The sequence below is a fragment of the Malaclemys terrapin genome, chromosome 3 (assembly GCF_027887155.1).
Source record: "Malaclemys terrapin pileata isolate rMalTer1 chromosome 3, rMalTer1.hap1, whole genome shotgun sequence".
NCBI lineage: Eukaryota > Metazoa > Chordata > Testudines > Emydidae > Malaclemys > Malaclemys terrapin.
Genome location: NC_071507.1, coordinates 127,081,414 through 127,103,701, shown reverse-complemented (window position 1 = coordinate 127,103,701; position 22,288 = coordinate 127,081,414). Strand labels below are relative to the sequence as shown.

Genomic DNA, 22,288 nt, shown 5'->3' with positions numbered 1-22,288 from the left:
ACACTGAGGGCACATAGACCTACAGTGGAACATAGATGTGTGAAATCACTTGAAGGAGAACTGTTCACTTTTGTTAAACACATCTAATTCCAATGGTTCACAGATACTTGTTTGAAAGGATGCATTTGTTCAAGTTTAAAACACCCACATTCCTTAAAACTATAAAGCACGAAACTTGCAATATACATCTGAGACCCTCCCAAGAAGTCCTCCATTGATCATAGGGGAGATCAGATTTACATTTCTGATATTTCTAAGGTTAAAAAACAAGCAGAAGAAAAAATATCTATAAAGTATATGCTGTAAATCCAGAAGAGACCATTGTGTTAATCTATTCTGACCTCCAAAGACAGCTTTCAGGCTTCCTGCATACATGAAATAACACAAAAAGAGAATTTTTAAAAAATGTGATATGTGACCTTCTAATATAACTACCATTTTAGAATTCTGATCTTTTCTTCCTCCGTCTCTCCCCACCTCCATACATCCTCTCTCAAAACAAAAACACCAGAAAAAAAAACCCCAAACCAAGAAAAGTTAAATTTTTGGGGAAGCAATTATACCACCACGTTGGATTTATTCCAACATGGTGGTATAATTCCACCTACTTCTCATTTTAAAGAGAGTTTCAAATTTTATTCTTTTTCAAAAGAATATTTTCATTTTGATTGAAATAAACACCAGCGATCTACGTTTTAAACATGGGTATGAGCATTCTGTGCTTAGCTGAAGGAAAAAAATGAGAGCCACAAGCTCAGTCAGTTTAAGATATGTTTATTTTGAAACAGTTATCACATAGCATATAGATTATTGTGTGACACATACTGCCACCTCATACAATACCTTTTGGGGACCATATTGTATTAAGTTTATGTATTTCTGTGGGCAGATACTGTATGCAACTCTGGGGTAGGAAGGGTTGCCACAGCTCCATCAAGAACTAAAAACAGTGAAGGGTGATTAAGGTAAAACACTTAGGTTGTAAATATCTCCAAAGAGATACCACCCTGTGGGGAGCCTTGCATAAACTGGCTCAAACTGGGTTTTCAAGAGACCAAAAAACAAAAAAAGGATGTTTGATATAAAAAGGCTGGATTTAAACTGACTTAGGGCCTTCTTTCTGATCCAGTAAATGGACAGGCCCTTCCTGTCCAAGGGCCTCTACCCTTGTGGAAGGGCTGGAAAGACTTCGGCCTACTAGGACCCGAATGGGCAGCCTCTGATAAACTTTTAGCATGCGTATAGGAACTTCTAGTGTTTTTAAATGTGTTTTCTCTATAATGCTTTTATCTTACGAATAAAGGTGCTTGCTTAGAAAAAGCTGTGTGGTAAAGTGTAACTGCTAGCAATATGATATTCATAGCCCTCAAAGAGAAAGCAAAGCATGGCTTGCTGGAGATATCCCAGTGCAAGGCAGGTGGCTCTGCAGCTCCCAGTCAGAAAGAAGAAAGATTCAGCTCTCCACCTGAAGAGAGGTGACAGCTGGAAAGCCTAAAACATTAAGTAGATGCCTCAAGAGGGACCAAGTAGGGGGTGGGGGTCAAAGGTGTAGTTAACCTTGAAACTGACAATATTCAAAAAGTGTCTAATTGGACCAAAACAAGTACATTTACAAACAACGCAACATGTGATGTCTTTATTCCTAAAGAGCCTTTTAAAGAGGAGAATCATAATTACCTTCTTCAAGTGTCTCAGGAATTTTCATCCTGGCAAGATGAGCCAGTAAGAGAACTCTGGCTTTCAAGCTGTAAGGGCAGGTAAGTGGAGGCTCATTCTTCTTTAAATTAATGCTTCCAAGCTCTCTGATTAGCTAAAGGAAACAGAATAATTACACATACAAATGGCTATTTTAGTACCAAAATGATAAACATAGCATAAGGAAAACAGCTTGTATCGATATAAAGACCTTATATACGAATTTAAACTTTATATTTCAAATGGGTTTCATCTTGATAAATTTTTAAGTAACTTTTCTCTGTCAAGATGAAGATTGCAGAAGAACAGACATTTGATTTATAGCCCTGTTCCAAAACAGAACTATTCCTTAAATGCCTCGTTTCCAAGAATGAGAATATTTGTTTTTAGATTAGCCAAGAAGAAACTGGGATGATGAAACTGAAAATAAGCTTGAATTTATTTTTAATTTTGTTGACTAATGTTGAGTGATAGGCTTTGTTACTAGGGTTTATTCCAATCAGCTACTTTTATAAAGTTTTTATATTAAACTTTCTGTAAACTGGTGACATAATTTCATCTTAATACCTGTCACCCAGATAAGACCATGCCAGCTTTTATCTATTTATCTAGATAGATAGATATGGTGGGGAAACAGTCTCTGGGGTATGCAAAACACTTTTTTAAAATTACTGATTTAAGATGGACTTTTCCAAATTGATGCTAGTTAAGGATGACCTAATTTGAACATAACTGGAACAAGCTGCATGGTTCCAATATTATATCTTTTAGCGACTCAGAGGGGAGAGAAGGGTTAGTCACTTCACAAGATTTGAAGTTTGAGAAGGAAGCTTTATATTGGCTTTGAGATGGTGGCTCAAACATTAGATAATAATTTGGTTTCAGTATTAAGATACTTAACCAGATTTAAGTTATAGATTTGATTGTCTTTGATAAAATTCTTTAGTTGGCATTTGTAACCAAAGGGATAGCCAACTTCTTAAATTATCCCTTTGAATTTAAGGATTGATTATTTTTAGTGTTAATTTGATATAACTAATTCAAATGACTTAACTCCCATCCAATATGGGCTAACTTGTTTGATCTGTTGATCCTGATTTGTTGTAATGCTTCATTTTCAGTTTAGTTTAATATTATTAATAGGAGCTTAGCTTTGGTGACATTGCTTGATTTTATTTTTCTTTAAGTGTTTTATGAAATGTAGTTTTCTTTCAATAAGCAATGTGGGTCCAGAACCTTTGAGGACCTGGATGGATATCAACCAGCCAGCCAATCTAAAAGCCTAACCAACTCCCCCTTTTAAGTCTTTGGTTTACACAATAGTGAAGCATCTTTCAGGATTAACTAACCTGAGGTATCTGAATGTTATCTGTTGGTCTGCTTGTAGCATCTTTGTTATACTGAGGGTCAAATTCAGAGGCTCCTGCTAAAACCATTATAAGCCCTGCAAAGATAATTGGGGACAAAGTACAACCAAGTAAACACAAAGTTCTAGAATTTCACTTCCTGAAATTAAGATCCCACTATGCCAGAGGAGTGACTTTTCAGTGTCCTCAACCAGAAAACTCCCAGCTATTTCAATCCCGCCACATCAGGAGCAAGTCCCTACTCTGAGTAAGATATTCAGTAGACCCAATACTGCCTCCAATGTTACAGCTGCCTCTGGAGTAACACCTGACAAAAATCAGTCAAAGAAGCTTTGGGCTGCAAGATGGGCTTTCCACACAATATCACATCTAGCAGGATATGCTGATGGTTTTAAAAGAAGTAGACTTGTCACATAGTTGCAGCCCCAAAGACAGCAAAAGTCCCTGGTCCCATCCCCCTAACAGCAGCTGAAGCTGCTGTGCAGGGAGTCTTCTAATGTGAGGGGAAGTTTGCATAAGCACATCAACTGAAATGGCTGGTGCTGTCTCTCTGAACCCCCTAAAGTTCAAAAAGGTGGTGTACAAAGGGCAGGGGAGAGGGAAATATTGTTTTCATTGACATTTTCTGTTCAAGCTTTAGCAAGGGATTTGTGCACGCACAGAAATCACCCGGAACTGGTGGCTCCAGTCTTGTGGAGCTGGGCCCGGCTCCTCAGTCTGGGCTTTGCAGCCTGGTGCAGAGATCATGCCGCCACTCTGACTTAAACTGGCCAAACCACAGTGGTGCTGTGACCCTCATGTTCCTGGTTGCAATGCCAGGAATGGGGAGATAGGCCCAGCCATGCAAGATAAGGTTCAAGAAGTCAGCTTTCGAAAATTTACAGCACACAGGCATGACATTCTGTAAAGCTACACTGCCTATCCTTCAAATTGGGAGTCAGCTCTACACTGGGATGGTTCTGTTTGAAGCCAAGATAAAGTGACTAGATTAGTTTTTTCAAGTGTCTCTGGGAACCTTTAATTCTAAAACAAATATTGTTAAGTACTAGTTTTTTTAATTATTAAATTAGACGAACCCTTTGCTGTAAAAAGTAGTTCTACAAACTAATTCCTTACACATGGAAAGCAGGAATTCCTTTAATGAAGCCAGGAAGATTCAGCTATCCTTACCTGAAAATTTCCTTTCAAACCTAATTTCGCACATTAGAGAGTTAACTATACTTTGGAATAAAAGGAAAAAAAGATAAATTTCCTTCTGCTACAGGGCATGGTAAATTCAACCTAATGACCACACCTAAATAGTTGGATGTCAATTTCCATCTCTACTCTGGATGATCCATTTGTCTCCAAGGTGGGACAAACCTGTGGACCTTATTACTCGAAGAAAGGAAATTTTCAGGCAAACAGATACATTTTCATATTATTCTTTGTGCTAAGGTCTACAGAACTGTGACAATGGGATTTAGATAGCATCTCTCCAGGATGCACACAGTAGGATCAGCCTTTAAATGTGGATATCCCAAATGAGGTAGATTATATATAAATATCTTCTTCATACTTTAGTGCCCAGGTGAAGATGCCTGCCAAATAAAAGGAAATGGCTTTGGCTAAAGACTGGATGATCAATATGCAGAATTAGATGAATGTATGTATTGATGGTCATATGGCCATCTAGTTGATCTCAACAGAGGAGACATGATTAATCTCAGAGTGTTAGTGCTTCTCAGGACTGTACTTTGATGCTTAACCAAAGGAGAAATATTTATTGAATTTACTTAGGGAATGAATGCTGACAATGGTGAGGACTACCTGTCTGAATTGAAAATACATTGGAGATATCTTCAGACGTCAAACAAACACTCAGCTGATTGAAGAATGCAGCCATCAGGCGGCCTACTCTATTGGATAGGAAATATGACGACACCTCCTGCAGGGGCTCGATCTGAGTATTGCTATAAGGAGCAGAAGAAGGTTCCAAGGTTTTCCTCTGTGATCTTGTGGAATGTGATTGATGCCCTCAGGTAGCATCTAGTGTTGGGATTTGTACATAGCTTCCTTTTTCTGAACATGATGGGAACATTATACAACAGACTTCACCTTTTTACCCACAATAAAGCCCTCCTGGAGGAACTTATGGATGTGTTTCACTGGTTTAACATGGAAGTTAAACTATGTACCAGCTAGAAGAATAAATTCTCTTTGCTGCTTTCTCTTTTGAGGTGCATGAGAGCAACAGTCACTTCATCCAAGTATTTGTTTTAAACCTCTCTGGTCACAGATGGAGGATTAGATTTGAAAACTTCAGATCGTTGTGAGATACAGATATCTGAAGATCCAATGCTAGGTTAATCAGGCCTGAGAACTATAGTCTCTTCAGCTAGAAAGGCTGAAACAGTATCACAGCTACTCTCTCATTTCTAGCTTTTGTACTGTTCTGGGGAGCAGTGGAAAAGGGGAATAGACACATAGCTGGGACCTTGTCCAACTTTGAGAGGTCATTCACCACCTCGTATCACAGATCCTGACACAAAGAGGGCACAGTGCACTTTATTAGCTATTTCCAGATGCAAAGAGGTCTAACATCAGCTTAACTAACTGACAGACGATAAGCGAGATATTTCTGGGTGTAGGAACCATGCTGCTAATCTGACTTCCACCATGTATATCTTGGTGTTCATCTCCCCCTAGATGGCAGTGCACATAGAGACAGGAAACTTTTGCTCCACTTAGGACAGGAGAATCTCTCTGTGGGGTAGAGTCCGTTGTATCCTTCCCAGTTATGAAACCCTCTGAGATGCACTGACTGTCGTAACCAGAACAGATCTGTTATCCATGAAAGGAGCAGTGCCCCGAGACTTCAATAAATCACTGTGTTCCAGCTCATGGATGCTGTGCTTTCTTTCTGGCACCCATTCCCTGAACTGAATTGGACATATCCATTTAAAATAAAAATCTGACTCTCTACATTCAATAGTTGTGGGAGCAGACAAACAATTGGAGCTAGATCTCTGCCAACAGATGATAGGGCAAGATGCAGAGGATACCTGGAATTACTGGATAGGTAGCATATGAACTCTAGATCATTGAAGCATGTCTGTCTGAGATCAGAATTTCCAATAGGCTTCAATAAGAATTGAATTTTTGTTTGTTAAACCACTTGTTCTCCAATATGGCCATCTTCATCTTCTGTTAAGATTCTCCTGGGATGAGATCTTGTACCTGAGATAGTATTCTTCCTCAGCCCAAGCCTATGATTGTCTTCCCTCGCACGCACATACACACGAGAGATGGAGATATAGAGAGAAAGATTGTCTAGATTTCAAGATACCCCAGGAACTGTATTACTCAGTGTGTTTACTTCAGCTTTCTCTCTGTACAGAACACCCTGAGCAGAACATTGTCCAGGAAGACTGAACTTCCATCTTCCCTAATGCCAATATTATTGCTACCATGATGCTGCAAAGCTCATGTAAGATCAAATGGTAGCAATTGAAGTCAGGGAAAGAAAAAGGCTGTCATTCATCTACAAAACATAAGAATTGTCTGACAATGGTAAAACAGAAATGCTGTGAAGACAATCTTCCTTTAGGAACTTATGTAGATGTTTCAGACAGGGTCTTGCTCTGTCTGTCCCATTCTCTGAAGCTAGGATGGGGAGTGTCAGCTCCAATCTGAAGTAGATGGATGATTTCCATTATGATGAAGCCTTTCCAGAGGTTGAAGAGACAGCGAATGGAATAAAAGCTGTTCCTGTAATTCTTACACAGCTCCAATGGATACTCCTCTGGACATCGAGTGCACCCTTCCCAGGGTGTGTGAGAAGAGATATAGAGCTAGATCTTGCCTAGGGCAATTGCACACCTCCTAAGTGTAGTTTCATAATACTTAATACACTCTTGCCTGAAAGAGTCTTCTTCAATTCTTTGTTTTAAATATATTTTACTATTTGATTCTATAATTGTTCTGGACTGCTGGCCTTCTTTCCTCAAGGAACAAGAATTCACTTTGTGGGGTGGAGAGGTACACACCTAGAGCAATCAGCACAAGTCTATGACCTGGTCTTTTTCTGCATTTATCCCCAGTTTGTATTCTCTACAGTTAAGCAGGGGAAACCAGACACTGAGAATTATCCACTCTGCTGCACTCCACGAAAGTGAAGAGAAAGGGCAGATATTATTCTTTAATTTATTTCCTGTTATTTTTCCCCACAGGGGTCTCTGTTCTGCTCCACTGGGAACACAGCCTTCCCCACACCTTGCGCCTGCAGGGATCAAGCATCACAGGCCTGCGGCGTGCAAAGAGCCCTCTGTAGCTTCGCTGTCACAGCACGTCTCTCTCACTCTTGTGACAGGGGGCTGCAGAGGGCTCTCTGAGCTGCTGCAAGGCCAGTGACACCCAAGCCCTACAGGCACAAGATGGAGGTACTCAAGCCAACTGTTACCATTGGATTTTTTGTTGTTGATTTTAGTGTGTCAGCTGAAATCAATGTTTACCAATTTCTGTTAATTTAAATCAAATCTTGCCAAGCCTAATGACATGGGATCCACACGGGACAGACAAGTCTGTGCTTCCCCAGGAGATCTCAGATATGAGTAGGGTGAAACAGGAGACCGAGAACCTTTCTTTCACCTCTGGTTTGTCTTGGCCTACCTATCTCCCTGCAGCCTACAGGAGCACCAGCTGCTACAAACACCTTTGAAGGTGAAGCAGAGCTGAGGGGACAATCCCTCAAAAGGCAAATGTAGCCACAGGACATGGCTGGACATTACACAGACATTTTACTGAGTCGAACTGTTAGTCTACAACAGTGGTTTTCAACCTTTCCCCCCCCCATTTGTGGACCCCCAAAACATTTCAAATGAATGGTGAGGACCCCTTTGAAAACCTTAGGCAGTCTGCAGACCCCCAGGGGTCCACGGACACCAGGTTAAAAATTGTAGACCAGTGGTTTTCAAAATAAAATTTGGAATTTCCTTCAGAAAAGCGCTGCAGCAGGGAAGCCTGGTCTAGCCAGCAGCTACTGTAGAACCAGAAAAACTGGAGGGAACTTCAGGAGATGAGGCATTCCCCTTCTGCCAGTGACTGTAAAGTCTGGTTCTGCCCCTAACCTGCAAGCAGACTGAAGTACCTATTGTAACGGATCTGTGGACCTTAGCATGAAGAAAAGCAACTCTGATGATTTAAAACACCTAGTCATAAAGTATTCTCATTGCCCACAGTGATGATCAACTCATCTCCTCCCTTAGTCCCTTAATCCACAAGAAAGGGGAGGGAAAAGAAACATTTTAATTACTAAGAAGATGCATAGGCAGCACAGTAGGACACATGTACAAACAAACAGAGTGGGCTCACAAAATTCAGTTTAGTAGTAACAAATATTTACTACTGCATTTACTATATCGTTTTCAAAATACTTTACAAAAAGATGCATAAGTATCAGTATCCCCTTTACAGATTGGGGAGAGAACTCAGGCAGAGAAGAGGCTAGTTTGCCACCATAAAATCATAGAATATTAGGGTTGACGAGACCCCAGGTGGTCATCTAGTCCAGGGGGGTCTCAAACTGGGGGTTGGGATGCCTCAGGGGGTCACAAGGTTATTACATGGGCGGTCACGAGCTGTCAGCCTCCACCCCAAACCCTGCTTTGCCTTCAACATTTATAATAGTGTTAAATTAAAAACACTTTAAAATATATTTATAAGGGGGGGGGTCGCACTCAAGGGCTTGCTATGTGAAAGGGGTCACCAGTACAAAAGTTTGAGAACCACTGATCTAGTCCAATCCCCCGCTCAAAGCAGGACCAACACCAACTAAATCATCCCAGCCAGGGCTTTGTCAAGCCAGGCCTTAAAAACCTCTAAGAATAGAGAGGTTTCAGAGTAACAGCCGTGTTAGTCTGTATCCGCAAAAAGAAGAACAGCAGTACTTGTGGCACCCTAGAGACTAACAAATTTATTAGAGCATAAGCTTTCGTGGACTACAGCCCACTTGCATCCGAAGAAGTGGGCTGTAGCCCACGAAAGCTTATGCTCTAATAAATTTGTTAGTCTCTAGGGTGCCACAAGTACTCCTGTTCTTCTTTTTAAGAATAGAGATTCCACCACCTCCCTAGGTAACCCATTCCAGTGCTTCACCACCCTCCTAGTGAAATAGTGAACCATACTGAGTTCAAGTTTCTTGTGCTCAACTTCAAGGCCCTTCACAACTTTGTCCTTTCTTCTTTATTCACTTGTGTCTATTTTGACCCACATACCATCCTCTCCACCTACGATGCAGATTTCATCCCATTTAGGATTGTCCTCTGGGTAGAGTGCTAACACGGGACTCAAGAAAACTAGGTTCAATTCCCTGCTCTGCCATAGACTTTTTTGTATGACCTTGGGTAAGTTGGCCACTCTGTGCCTCAATTTCCCATCTATAAAATGGGGTTAATAGTTCTTCTCTGCTTCACAAGTATATTGTGAAGATAAATACATTAGATTGTGAAGTGCTCCAATACAATGGTAACAGTAAACAGATAATGATAAACTTTAGTAGAGCCCCTGTCAGATTGATTTAGATAGGAAATTGTGCTTACCACCTGTGCTTGACAACTGCCTAGATGATTGAAATAACTGTCCCTAGTTTTGTGAGCCTGGAGGCTTGGTCCTCTCAGGTAAGGGTTCTCTTTTATTTCCCCAGTTAGCCCAAAAGAATACGTTTTTCCTTTCTGCCTTTGGCATATGTTGTAAGGTATATCTGTTCCTCTAGGCTTTTTTCAGGGCATGGATTAAGCAGGGAGAGTTTAGTTTCTCTCTATTGTATTGCCAGGAAGTTTGTCTTTTGCCAGATCACAGAGTGTAATATATCATAATTTATGCAAAAATTTCCTTTCTTCAAGCAGGACAGACTGTGGATCCATTACAATGCGTCTTACCCCTGCTTGCAGTTCTTTAGAGGCAGAACTGGACTTGTCAATTATGACAGGCAGCAAGTAGCCACACCCCTGAAGACCTAGCCAGTTTAAGATGCTTCCAAAGCTGCTTTGTAGAGCTATTTCCTTTAAACTTTAATTCACAGATTATTAGGTAGAACAAGAAATTCAGATAAAAACTTCCTACTGCTGAGTATCTTCACATTTCTCCCTGACCTTACAGGGTTTCCCCCATTTCTTTGTAGCACAGAGGGAGAGTGGCCTCCATGTTCTAAGATAATAGGATATCAATGAAAAGGGAATCTGAAGAGAGAACTGCTCCCGTGGGTGGAGTTCACTGCAAGTTAGCTTGAGTGTACTAACTCAAGCTGACTGCACTCGAGCTAGCCTACCTCCAGTGAGAGCAACCACACTTCAAAACAACACTCGAGTTACACAGAATGATTTGACTGACATCACAGTGACTGGATTAGCAGATTGGGTTAGATGATGTGTTGTTGTAATTCAAGATGTTGCATCTTCACTGTATTACTAGCTCAATCTTAAAGCACCATTTAACTCGAGCTAGAGATTTGTGTGTGGGGACAGGAGCCAAGTTAGGGGTAATACTCAAGCTAACCGTGCTGTGAAGACACACCTTTAATAGGCTCCTTGAACTTCACAGAGGTTTAAAGAGGGCCAGAGGAAGCCCTGTTATCTCACTAAATCCCAAAGTGAGCAAGCCAATGTTACATAAGGGCTGATTAACTTCTTGCTAAAGAGGGCAGAGGAAATGGTCAGAAGAAAGTGGTCAGCTAAGAAGCCCCCTACAGCCTACTTGTTACTCCATATCTGGGCTGCTCTCTCTCTCTCTCTCTCTCATATCCCCCTCTACAGCTGGAGGAGAGTGAAAAAGCAGTGGGACATGGCCAACCCATGGCATGAACAGGGTTCAGTTAACGAAGGCACTTTTGCGCTCTTTCTTGAAATCTTCTGTTTCTCTGTTTGCCTGTGAGGTGTTCCTGCCAGACAACCTACCTAGATAGTCCAGTAGCTGGCTGCGGCGTATCAAAAGGGGTGTTTCCAGCAATCTTGTTGCAGAGCCCCGAAGGCTAAACAACAACACCTCAGTAATTCTTAGCATCCAGGAAGTCAAATATTAAGAATAAAGAGGATCCCATTTTAATCATATTGTTTTCTGGTTGCTCTAGCAGGTCTGGTAAACCCTTCAGCTATTGTAGGCAGATTAAACTAACCAGGTCTTCAAGGGCACAGTAACTGTCACCTTGCTTTGATTGATCGGTCTGATTCTGCCTCCAAAGGGTTAGACCCATTGAGAGAGTTCTGCAGACTTTACCTATAAAGATTTTTATTTAAAAAACCTAGTATGAGTAGACAGAAAATTAGGCATGCCATATACATTGAATGAACAAGTCATCTGAAAAGGACATTCCATGTTTTGGTATGGAGCAAGGTTTAAAGTCTTTCAGAGCAGATATTTACAATGACAGAAACTTTGGCTATATTATGATGTCTGGTGCCTCTGATTCTACATTTAACTCTTTGGTAATGTAAATGTTTAAAAATACTCTGGGTCCCCAGAATTCTAGTATTTGGGATTTTTCCAACCGTACGCTTATGAGTGACAGCATGTTTACAGAAGGAGTAAAGAGGGCATGGAGACCTAGGTTACAATCCTGTTTGGCAGTGGCTCAACATGTAATCATGGACAAGTCAGCTTCCGTGCCTCCGTTTAACCCACCTTACAATGGGGTTATATTAATCACCCCATATAAGCACTGAGGCATTCAAATGAAGAGTGACCCCCCAAGGAGTTTAAAAGGCAACTTTGTACCTTTAACCAACTTCACCCTGTTTTTTCAGATACCCTTTTTACTTACGTTTCAGATCCATATTTCGCGTTTTATAAACAAAATATGTATAGATTTGAGTTGTGCGGATGAGAATCTGATCTCCGCTGTAGCGTATTGATCGGTACCACCAAGAACCCTAAGACATTCAAATAAGGATATACTGTGTCAAGGATTAATCTTTTAATTATAACTATCAAATACTATAATACATTAAAACACAACTAAACTGCTTTTCAATTCAGGATTTATTCAGAACCAACCTCCAATATTCATATCCAAAACAAAAAAATTATATTCACCCTACAGAGTCTGAATTTGTCATTTTAACATAGTCATGATGGAACAATGTCAGTTCAATGTCAGTTCAATTTCAGTTTTGTAAGAATCAGCTTTTACCAACTCTAAGACTAAAAGTAATTCTAACATTTTAAAAGTTACCAAAAATATCCCCCTGAAGTGTTTATAAACCAAAGGTTGCAAGATTGAGTTAGCTCATGTCAACTAGAAGGTGAAAGTGACTAGAAACAAACTAACTGCTTTGCATTCATTCTTCAAGAAATCTACATCAACAGTATAAATTATGTAAAATAATTCTGAAAATTTATTTTTATTTTATGTATTAACATCACAGCTGAGCTTTGCTAGCCTAGGAGATTTACAGCCACCGTTCCCTTTCCTCCAAATTTGGGGGACTTCCAAATGTAAACAACAACTTCAGCTTTTAAGTTTTTTATTTTTCTAGCTCTTTTTCTTGCAAAGACAGCCTTGAAAATGTAAACTGATACAAACCAGTCACTAGAGTTGAAAGCTAGTCACCTAAGTTTCCTAACAACCACAGGTTACTCTCAGTCCCTACACACACATTTACAGCACATTTTCTTGACTGTGCCCTTTACTTTGGCTTCTGCAGAACAGAGTTTTTAAACAAGCCAATTATGGTCTTTGATGGGCCAAGACAGCTTTGTAATATCAGTAGAATATGAATGGTCAAAATAGGTTAAGCTCAACAGTCTGATGAATTTGTACACAGAGATTCATAAAAATCCCACTGAACCTTTGAACTGGTGCAAATGTTTACAATACTTTTAAACAAAAATAGTTCAGATATGAAACATGAACGCTGTTTCTAGTGTGACCAGATTTTCAAAAGGGAATAAAACAGAATACTACTTGTTCTAAGGGAGGAGAGCTTACGTGATTTTGACAAATAGGGGAAAGAGAAAATGGTGCCCTATCCTCCCGTTTATGTTTTCTATGTTTTTGCCTTCTCTTTTCTTTACCCCTACTTTCACCTATCCTCCCATCTCCTCTCTCCATACCCTTAACCCAAGTCTTCTCCCTCCCTAAATCCCACCTCCCTATAACCAATATTATCTCACTGTTTCCTTGTACACCCCCATCTATCTCCACCTATTGTCTCTTGTTTTATATTTAGATTGTAAACTTTCTGGGGTGGGGACAGTCCTTTGGTCTGTGTCTGTACAGCACCTAGCACAATCAGGTCCTGGTCCTTGACTGAAGCTCCTAGGTACTACGGTAATACAAATAATCACCACATGTATTCATTCTATCACATACACTCACTTCTTTCACATTCTATCACATACCCCACTTGCTCACTTTCCCCCCACCTCCTACATCCTGCCACAAGCTAGTGCTCCTCTGTTGGGCAGATAAGGTCAGCAGAAGCATGGTCTCTCCCTAGCCCACTCTCTGGTTCAGTAGCCACCTGCCATCAGTAGCGGTGGAGCTCAGCTGCCTGTAAGCTGGCCATGTGTAGTAGTAACCAGAGTCTCAAAATTCCATATGAAACTATATGCATGGGAAAGGAGAGCACAAAGGGAGTTTTCACAGGGAGAGTCCAAGGAAGAGGGAGACAAAGCTTTCACACAAAACTGAAAGTTGAAATAAAATTGTTACTACACAAAAATGAATAAAAATTAAAATTATAAGACAAAAAGTTATCAAGAGAAACTGAACCACCAACTTGTTCCATCCCTGGAGTGGCCTTTGTTCAAGGTTGAGGCTCAGCAACAACCCTGAATTGCCTTCAAATGCCGTAGATGAAAGGTATTCCCCAATTGTGAGGAATGAGGAAAGACGCTATGCAGCAGAATATATACAGTGTTGTAAACTTTCAGGATAGTCAATGTTTTTCCCTAAAGTCCCAGCTCTTGGAGTCCTGAGAATCCCTACTTTCATTTAAAAAGTTTTTAGCCCTCAGAATTTCAGAGAAAAGCCTGACAAAATGAATCCTGAAAAGTCAAATACCAAGAGGCAGATGAAAAGAATCCAACAGTTTTTAAACATTTCATGTTTCAGCTAATATTCTGAGGACCTGACTCATGACTTCTGACTGAGGCTGACAATACTGTGTATACATAAAAATGCACGACAAAGGGATGGGCAAATTCTACAAACAATGGGTCATGGATTTCAACAGAATTAAGCATCATGGCATAGCACAGCATCCTTTTTCATAAGAGCTTTTCTGCAAGTGTACTTAAAATGGAAGCAAACATATTTACTAGACTGTAGACAAAGCCGTTTTAGGAGCAAGACCCGAGAGCTCCTCATTCCATTCATAAAAATAAAGATTTTTTTCCTTTAGTTTAGGTAATACTTACCACAACAACTGGAAGAATAACCATAAATGCTAGTCCATACACCAGCAAAACCTAAAAAGAAAAATATTTAATATACACAAGTCTATTACTAACTATATTTCACACAAGAAGTTTTGTTACATACATATGCATTAATTAGCTAAATTTATCGCTGTAGGAGCCATCTTGAGATTTATGATTTTGAAGGCTACAACAACTAAATGGATCAGAAGCAAGATCTCATTCAGAAATTTTCACCAGTTAAATACAGTAAATGTTTTGTATGAGTACGTTCTTTAAAATGCCTATCTGTTGTCTTGGATGGGTTGGTTTTTAATTATCCAAAAGTTGTCTGCTAAGTAGTGATTTTAAGGAAAGGCATCTAGTTATTCTATTCTTGAGCAAGCAGGTAAGGGTCAGTACTAACGTGTAGCAATGTAATGTAACAGAAAGGATTTTTAAACTGTGGGTGCAGAATTGCTAGCGTACAGTAAGTTATATAGAAATTCAATGCTACATCTCTATATAAAGAAATGTACATGTGTATAGTCATGTGTATATATTTGATTCTGTGCTTGCATAAATTGCCTAGGAAGGTTGTGGAATCTGCATCATTGGAGATTATTAAGAGCAGGTTAGACAAACATCTGTCAGGGATGGTCTAGATCAGTGGTTCTCAAACTTTTGTACTGGTGACCCCTTTCACATAGCAAGCCTCTGACCCCCCCTTATAAATTAAAAACACTTTTTTATATATTTAACACCATTATAAATTCTGGAGGCAAAGTAGGGTTTGGGATGGAGGCTGACAGCTCATGACCCCCCCATGTAATAACCGTGCGACCCCCCTGAGGGGTCCCGACCACCAGTTTGAGAACCTCTGGTCTAGATAATACTTAGTCCTCCCAATAGTGAAGGGGACTGGACTAGATGGCCTCTTGAGGTCCCTTCCAGTCCTATGACTCTGTAATTTAAACTATTCTATGCAACTGCAAATGTACACTTATAGAAGGTATAATGACCAGGCTACCATGTCAACATCATTTCTGCATGTGTTAGCACCATACTCCCAAAAAGATTACAATTAAGCTATTTTATCACTTCTTATTCTGAAATTTGCTCCATGGAAACAGGGAAGAATGATATGGGCTTGAGTGATGGGCTTGAAAGTAGAAACATCTGATATGTCAATACATATTCACATGCATAAAGTTAAGCATGGGCTTAACATACTTGCAGGATTAATGCCTGAGGCTGTCATGGAATATTACATAAAGTTATGTTAACTCACCAAGAGAGAATTTTTCTGATCCACAATCCAAGCTGGCAATGCAATACCAAAGCTCGTAGCTGGAGAGAATAAAAGAAAACAAACCTGTTACAAAATGGCAAGGAATTCTTTTAAAATCAGAGTGACTTTTAAGTGAGGGTGGGAGGGGGGAGAAGGTTGTCTCCATGTCAGTATTTACCAACAAAATTCTAAAATTCAGTCAACTAAAAAGAGGGTTTGGAAATATGTCACTAAAGGATGCAGAGAACTGATAAGAGTTTCTGAAGCTCTGAAAATTTCACCAAAACTATTTTGTCTCAATAACTATGTGCAAGATGTACAAATACATCGAACGAGAACAGGTGAATAGAAGGATTTAACAGTTTAATACAGTTGTCCAGATTTGTAATGCTTCCAATGGTACAAACACCTACAGTACAGTAAATACCTTGATGGGGAAAAAATGGTTAGCTACCTTTCTAGAATTGTTGTTCTGCAAGATGTGTTGCACATGTCTATTCCACTATAGGTGTGTGTGTGCTCGGTGCACAGCTGTCAGAACATTTTCCCTCAGTGATACTCACCAAGACAGTTTGAGTGCCCTCTGCCATCGTGCACCACCGTGTGCAGGTATAAGAGGGGAGAGTTGTCCCCAGCTCCCCTCAGTTCCTTCTTACTGGATAGACTCCAGTAGAGAAGGGAAGGAGGGTGGATCATGGAATGGACATTTACAACAAATTTCGAAGAATAGTTATGGAAAGGTAGGCAACCACTTCAAGTGATTACGTGTCTATTCCACTGTAGGTGACTCACTAGCAGAACAACTTTGAGGTGGGCTTGGGATCTACTTCAACAGAATCTGGAGAACAACACGTCCGAAAGTGGCATCTCTCTTGAACTGATGGGCTACAGCATAATGAGAAGCAAATGTGTGCACTGATGACCAAGATACCACTTTGCAAATGTCCAGAATAAGTACTTTAGTCAGAAAAATGGTGATGCTGCATGCACGCTAGTTGAATGGGACAACGCCCTAGCTGGTGGAGTCACATTAGCCAACTTGTAGCATAAACGAATGCACAAAGAAATCCAGGATGAAATCGTTTGAGTATAAACTGGCTGGTCCTTCCTTCAATGCAGTTTTGTTATGGTCACAGATGGAGTGAATACCTAAACAACTTAGTACAGGTCGACGTAGAAAGCTAAAGCTCCCATCACATCCAACAAATGAATTTTCTCCTCATCTCTATGAGAGTGAGGCTTTGGAAAGAGTCAGTAAATAAATTGCCTGGTTAATGTGAAAATTAGACAACACCTTTGGCAGGAAGTTAGGGAGAGAGAAGAAGTAAACTTTATCCTTATGAAAAGCTGTACAGGGAGGCTCTGATACCCAGGCTCTCAACTCACCCACTCCCCTCACCGAAGTAATCACAGTTAAAAATAACACCTCTGTAGTTAGGGAGCAGAAAACAAGTTACAAAAGGTCCAAAATGTGGTCCCCATTAATTTTGCCAACACCAAGTTCAGATCCCATGAAGGAATAGGATCACGTACTGTGGGTATAATCTGTCCAAGACCTATAGAAGCCTAATGGTGATGGGGCTGGGGAAAAGGGATCTACTGTCCGCTATGGGGTAGAAAGCTGACATAGCTGTCAGATGTACTCTGATACAGGTAACTGCCAGATGTTGAGGTTTTATGTGTAAAAGGTAACCTAATACATGACTGATAGGAGTTGTTCCAGGGGGACACCTTTCTGTTGGGACCAGAAGTACTACTCAGAAGTACTTCCTGAACATACTTAGAGCAGCCCTTTCTAACAGTGTTAACTATAAAGTATCCACCTGTCAAGTGGAGGGCTCGTAGGCTGGGATCGAGCAGGTGCCTATGGCCCTATGAATCATGTCTGGGTCAAACAGGAGAGAAAGCAGAGGTCTGAGTGACAAGGGTAGCAGGGTCGAATACCAGTGTTGCCGAGGCTATGCAGGTGCTATGAGGTGAGCCTGGTCTTGATTTTGGACAAAACTCTGGGCAGTAATGGAATCAGAGGAAAGGCATACAGGATGGAGTTCTTCCAAGACAGCATGAACTTATCTGTCAATGAGTCTTGGCTAAGACCTTCCTGGGAACACAATAGATGGCATTTCCTATTGACCTTTGTTGCTAAAAGGTCCACTTGGGGAGTCCTCATTAGCTGGAAGATGGATCTGGCCATGTCGGGACTCAGCGACCACTCATGGCCATTGGAGAAGGATGTGTTCATCTGATCTGACAATCTATTCTGCACCCCTGGAAGGTAAGCAGCTCTGAGGTGAATCAAATTGGCTATGCAAAAGTCACACAGGCATAGCTGAAGAAAATGCACTCCTCCCTGCCTCTTTACATAAAACCAGTCGCTGTGCTGTCACATCAGACTAGCAGATTTTTCCCCTTGATATGTGGAAGGAAGTATGAACAGGTTAGACCAACAGCTTGCAACTCCCTGACATTTATATGAGTCTTTAGATCTTTGAAGACCAACAAATCTCATGTGTCCTGTCCCGTCCCCCATCCCAGGGGTTATGCGTCTGTGACTAAAGTGAGCGTTGCTTACGGGGAACAAAGGGGACCACCATACAGACTTCCTGAGGGTCCATCCACCAGTCCAGAGACAAAACTAACATTGGTAGTCAAACCACTCTATCTAAATGATGGCAACTTGGGGCATACACTGAACCAAGCCATCCTTGCAGCTTTCTGAGGTGCAGTCCGATGTGCTGCACTGCATAGGTACACGCTGCCATGTGTCCCAGGAATCTAAGGCAGCTGCACACTATGGTCAGAGGATGTGCCTTCAATTTTAGAACTAAGCCCCATAGTGCTTTGAACTGCAATTGCAGTAAAAAAGCCTTGGCCTTCATAAAGTGTAAGACCACCCTATTAAATTCTATTCTCTGTACTGGTTTCAGGATTGATTTGTCCCAAGTTACTAGGAGCTCCAGCACACTGAATGTGCACAGGATTATGGATACACTGGACAGCACATGAGTCTGGAACCAGCCTTTGACCAGCCAATCATCCAGGTACAGGAACACGTGGACCCCTAATTTTTGATGGTGAGTCACTTACTGATTCTACAGGTTTATCTGGTGATAAGGAAGATGATGCAACAGCAATGCCTGCTCTGTGTCTTGTGGGGAGGGAGCTGCCCAAGCAACTTCTAGCTGCTCATTACAGATTCTGATATTTAACACCAGAGAACGTCGCCTGTAGTGCCGATGCGCTCAGTGCACACTTAAGGAAACTAACTGAGGTGAGTGAAGATGATCTGGAGGATGGCGTGGACTGCACTCTCAGCAAGTTTGCAGATGACACTAAACTGGGAGGAGTGGTAGATACGCTGGAGGGTAGGGACAGGATACAGAGGGACCTAGACAAATTAGAGGATTGGGCCAAAAGAAACCTGATGAGGTTCAACAAAGACAAGTACAGAGTCCTGCACTTAGGACAGAAGAATCCCATGCACTGTTACAGACTAGGGACCGAATGGCTAGGAAGCAGTTCTGCAGAAAAGGACCTAGGGGTTACAGTGGACGAGAAGCTGGATATGAGTCAACAGTGTGCCTTTGTTGCCAAGAAGGCTAACGGCATTCTGGGCTGTATAAGTAGGGGCATTGCCAGCAGATCGAGGGACGTGATCGTTCCCCTCTATTCGACATTGGTGAGGCCTCATCTGGAGTACTGTGTCCAGTTTTGGGCCCCACACTACAAGAAGGATGTGGAAAAATTGGAAAGAGTCCAAAGGAGGGCAACAAAAATGATTAGGGGGGCTGGAGCACATGACTTATGAGGAGAGGCTGAGGGAACTGGGATTGTTTAGTCTGCAGAAAAGAAGAATGAGGGAGGATTTGATAGCTGCTTTCAACTACCTGAAAGGGGGTTCCAAAAAGGATGGATCTAGACCAGTGGTTCCCAAACTTTAACAGCCCGCGAACCCCTTCCACTAAATTGTGAAATCTCGTGAACCCCCTCCTAAAAATGAATATTTCCAGGGATTTAAGTTTAAATTTCCTCAGTGTGATGGATGTGCTTGCTTTGCTCTGCATAGCTCTTGGAAGTCCGGAACCACTGGAGAAAAAGTCTCAGGTCTGGTTCGGCATCAAGTCTGTTTCTGTATTTGGTTTTCAGATGTGCATGCGAGGAAAACACTTTCTTGCATAAGTATGTTGTTGAAAATGGTAACAAAACTGCAGCAGCTTTTTCTGTCAGAAGGGGGTACTTGTTTCTTAAACTGAGCCAAAAGTTGATTGGACCGCTGGGGTTCGGGCTGCTGGCTCCCTCGCTGATGGGGGCAGGGCTCGGGCTGCCAGCCCAAACTGCACAGCCCCGCGCTCCATGGGGCTCGGGCTGTCTGCCCTGCAACCGGGTCCCACCTGCTGCCTCCAATGCCCGGGGTCCTCTGGCTGCCATCAGTGAAATTTTTCTGGCGAACCCCCTGTAATGTTCGGTAAACCCCAATTTGGGAACCACTGATCTAGACCGTTCTCAGTGGTACCTGATGACAGAACAAGGAGTAATGGTCTCAAGTTGCAGTTGGGGAGGTTTAGGTTGGATATTAGGAAAAACTTTTTCACTAGGAATGGTGAAGCACTGGAATGGGTTACCTAGGGAGGTGGTGGAATCTCCTTCCTTAGAGGTTTTTAAGGTCAGGCTTGACAAAGCCCTGGCTGGGATGATTTAGTTGGGAATTGGTCCTGCTTTGAGCAGGGGGTTGGACTAGATGACCTCCTGAGGTCCCTTCCAACCCTGATATTCTAGGATTCTAAGTCCTAGCAGGAGAATGTGGCCCTGGGATCCACCCTTAGCCATGCCATTGCCCCCTAAGAGGCAGCCACTACTGGAACTTCTGTGAGATCTGTGACCTCCAAATCTCTGACACAGGTTATGCATCCCACCTAGACAGGGACACAGAAGACCACAACACCGAGTCTGAAGAAGACAACTTAGTCCTCTGATAGTAGGGGAGTAGAGCCCGTTGGAACTGGAGATAGGTGGCCAGATCCCAGAGATGGTGTTACCAGGGATATCCTTGCTGGCTTGTACCTCGATTGCATTGGTTTCTGAAGTACCGAAAGCTGAATGATAATGATACTGCATGCTGCTGACAAGGCGGAGTAGGAACCAAGGAATCGGTACTGATTGAATACCGTCCTGCACTGCCAGGGACACAGGTAGAGGTTAAGCAGTTCTATTGTGGCAGCATATGCCTCTGGGGTCATTAATACAAGTATTGATCCTGATCACGGTGAGTTTGTAAGGATACTTCAGTGCTGGGCCTTGATGGACCAGGCACAGGTTCCAGAGTCAACAATCCCTCTTTAGATGAGAAGTTCTCTAGAGAATGCCTCCCTTCAGAGTCTCTCTACAGTCCTTGCCTCTAGCTGACCACTTCTATATCCCACCCAGTCCACTACCACCACCCACCACTCACACACCAAACCCAATAACCGAAATTAGATGAAAATACTGCTGCCCACAAGAAACTAGACTACTAAGCACCATAGGCAGAGAATAGGAGAGACTATGGGGCACCAGTGGAATGGCAGGGAAATGATCAAGTCAGATATATCTAGATAAGCCTGGCAAGTCACCCACACCCACATGCTGCACAATCAGGCGAAAGCTTCCTCAAGATCAATGCCAATCTGACCTGGGGGAAATTTCCCTCCCAACCCCACATAGAGCAGTTGGCTAGACCCTGAGCATATGAGCAAGAACCAGCCAGCCAAGCACCTGAAGCGCCCCGTAACGCATTGGTTCGCATCCCAGCAATCCCTCTGCTTCTGTGCACATTTGGCACCATCTTTCAACATTTTTTTGTGCTGCGCGCTCTGTCTTCCCTTTCGGTCTGCGGGAATGGAGCCTGAGCTGCTGAGGAATATGCTGACGAGTCTCACCAGCATGTCACGTTTGGCAGTCGAGTTACTCCTTAAGATCCAAAGTGACAGTGAGGACTCTGACTATATCGACTCGAGCAACGCATATGACACAAGATTGCTTGTAGCATTCACGGACATGCTCACCACCATGGAATGCCGCTTTTGGGCTCAGAGAAACAAGCACTGAGTGGTGGGATCACATCGTCATACAAGGCTGGGATGATGATCAGTGGCTGCAGAACTTTCGGATGAGAAAAGACACTTTCATGGGACTGTGTGAAGAGCTCGCCCCCACCCTGCGGCGCAAGGACACGAGATTGAGAGCTGCCTTGACGGCGGAGAAGCGGGTGGCTATTGCAATCTGGAAGCTGGCAACTCGAGACAGCTACCGATCAGTCGCTAACCAGTTTGGAGTGGGCAAGTTGACCGTTGGAATCGTGTTGATGCAAGTTTGCAGGGCCATTAATCGCATCCTGCTCAGAAGAACTATGACTCTGGGTAACGTGCATGACATTGTGGCTGGCTTTGCACAAATGGGTTTCCCTAACTGCAGAGGGGCGATAGATTGGGCGCATATTCCAATTCTGGCACCAGCCCACCTAGCCTCCAAACATGTTAATCGGAAGGGGTATTTCTCTATAGTTCTCCAGGTGCTTGTGGATCGC

The 22,288-nt window shown here is 42.2% G+C and overlaps 1 protein-coding gene across 1 annotated transcript in view; it reads right to left on the bottom strand.

The window, feature by feature from the left end:
• The window catches only part of SEC63 (SEC63 homolog, protein translocation regulator), a 121,384-nt gene that overhangs the window by 47,016 nt on the left and 52,080 nt on the right, over nucleotides 1-22,288 (bottom strand). The window contains exons 6-10 of the mRNA XM_054022238.1: nucleotides 15,727-15,785; nucleotides 14,457-14,507; nucleotides 11,857-11,965; nucleotides 3,045-3,139; nucleotides 1,678-1,810 (exon numbers count right to left, since the gene is read on the bottom strand). Coding sequence (XP_053878213.1) covers nucleotides 1,678-1,810; nucleotides 3,045-3,139; nucleotides 11,857-11,965; nucleotides 14,457-14,507; nucleotides 15,727-15,785 — 447 coding nt within the window. The remainder of the gene's footprint in view (nucleotides 1-1,677; nucleotides 1,811-3,044; nucleotides 3,140-11,856; nucleotides 11,966-14,456; nucleotides 14,508-15,726; nucleotides 15,786-22,288) is intronic.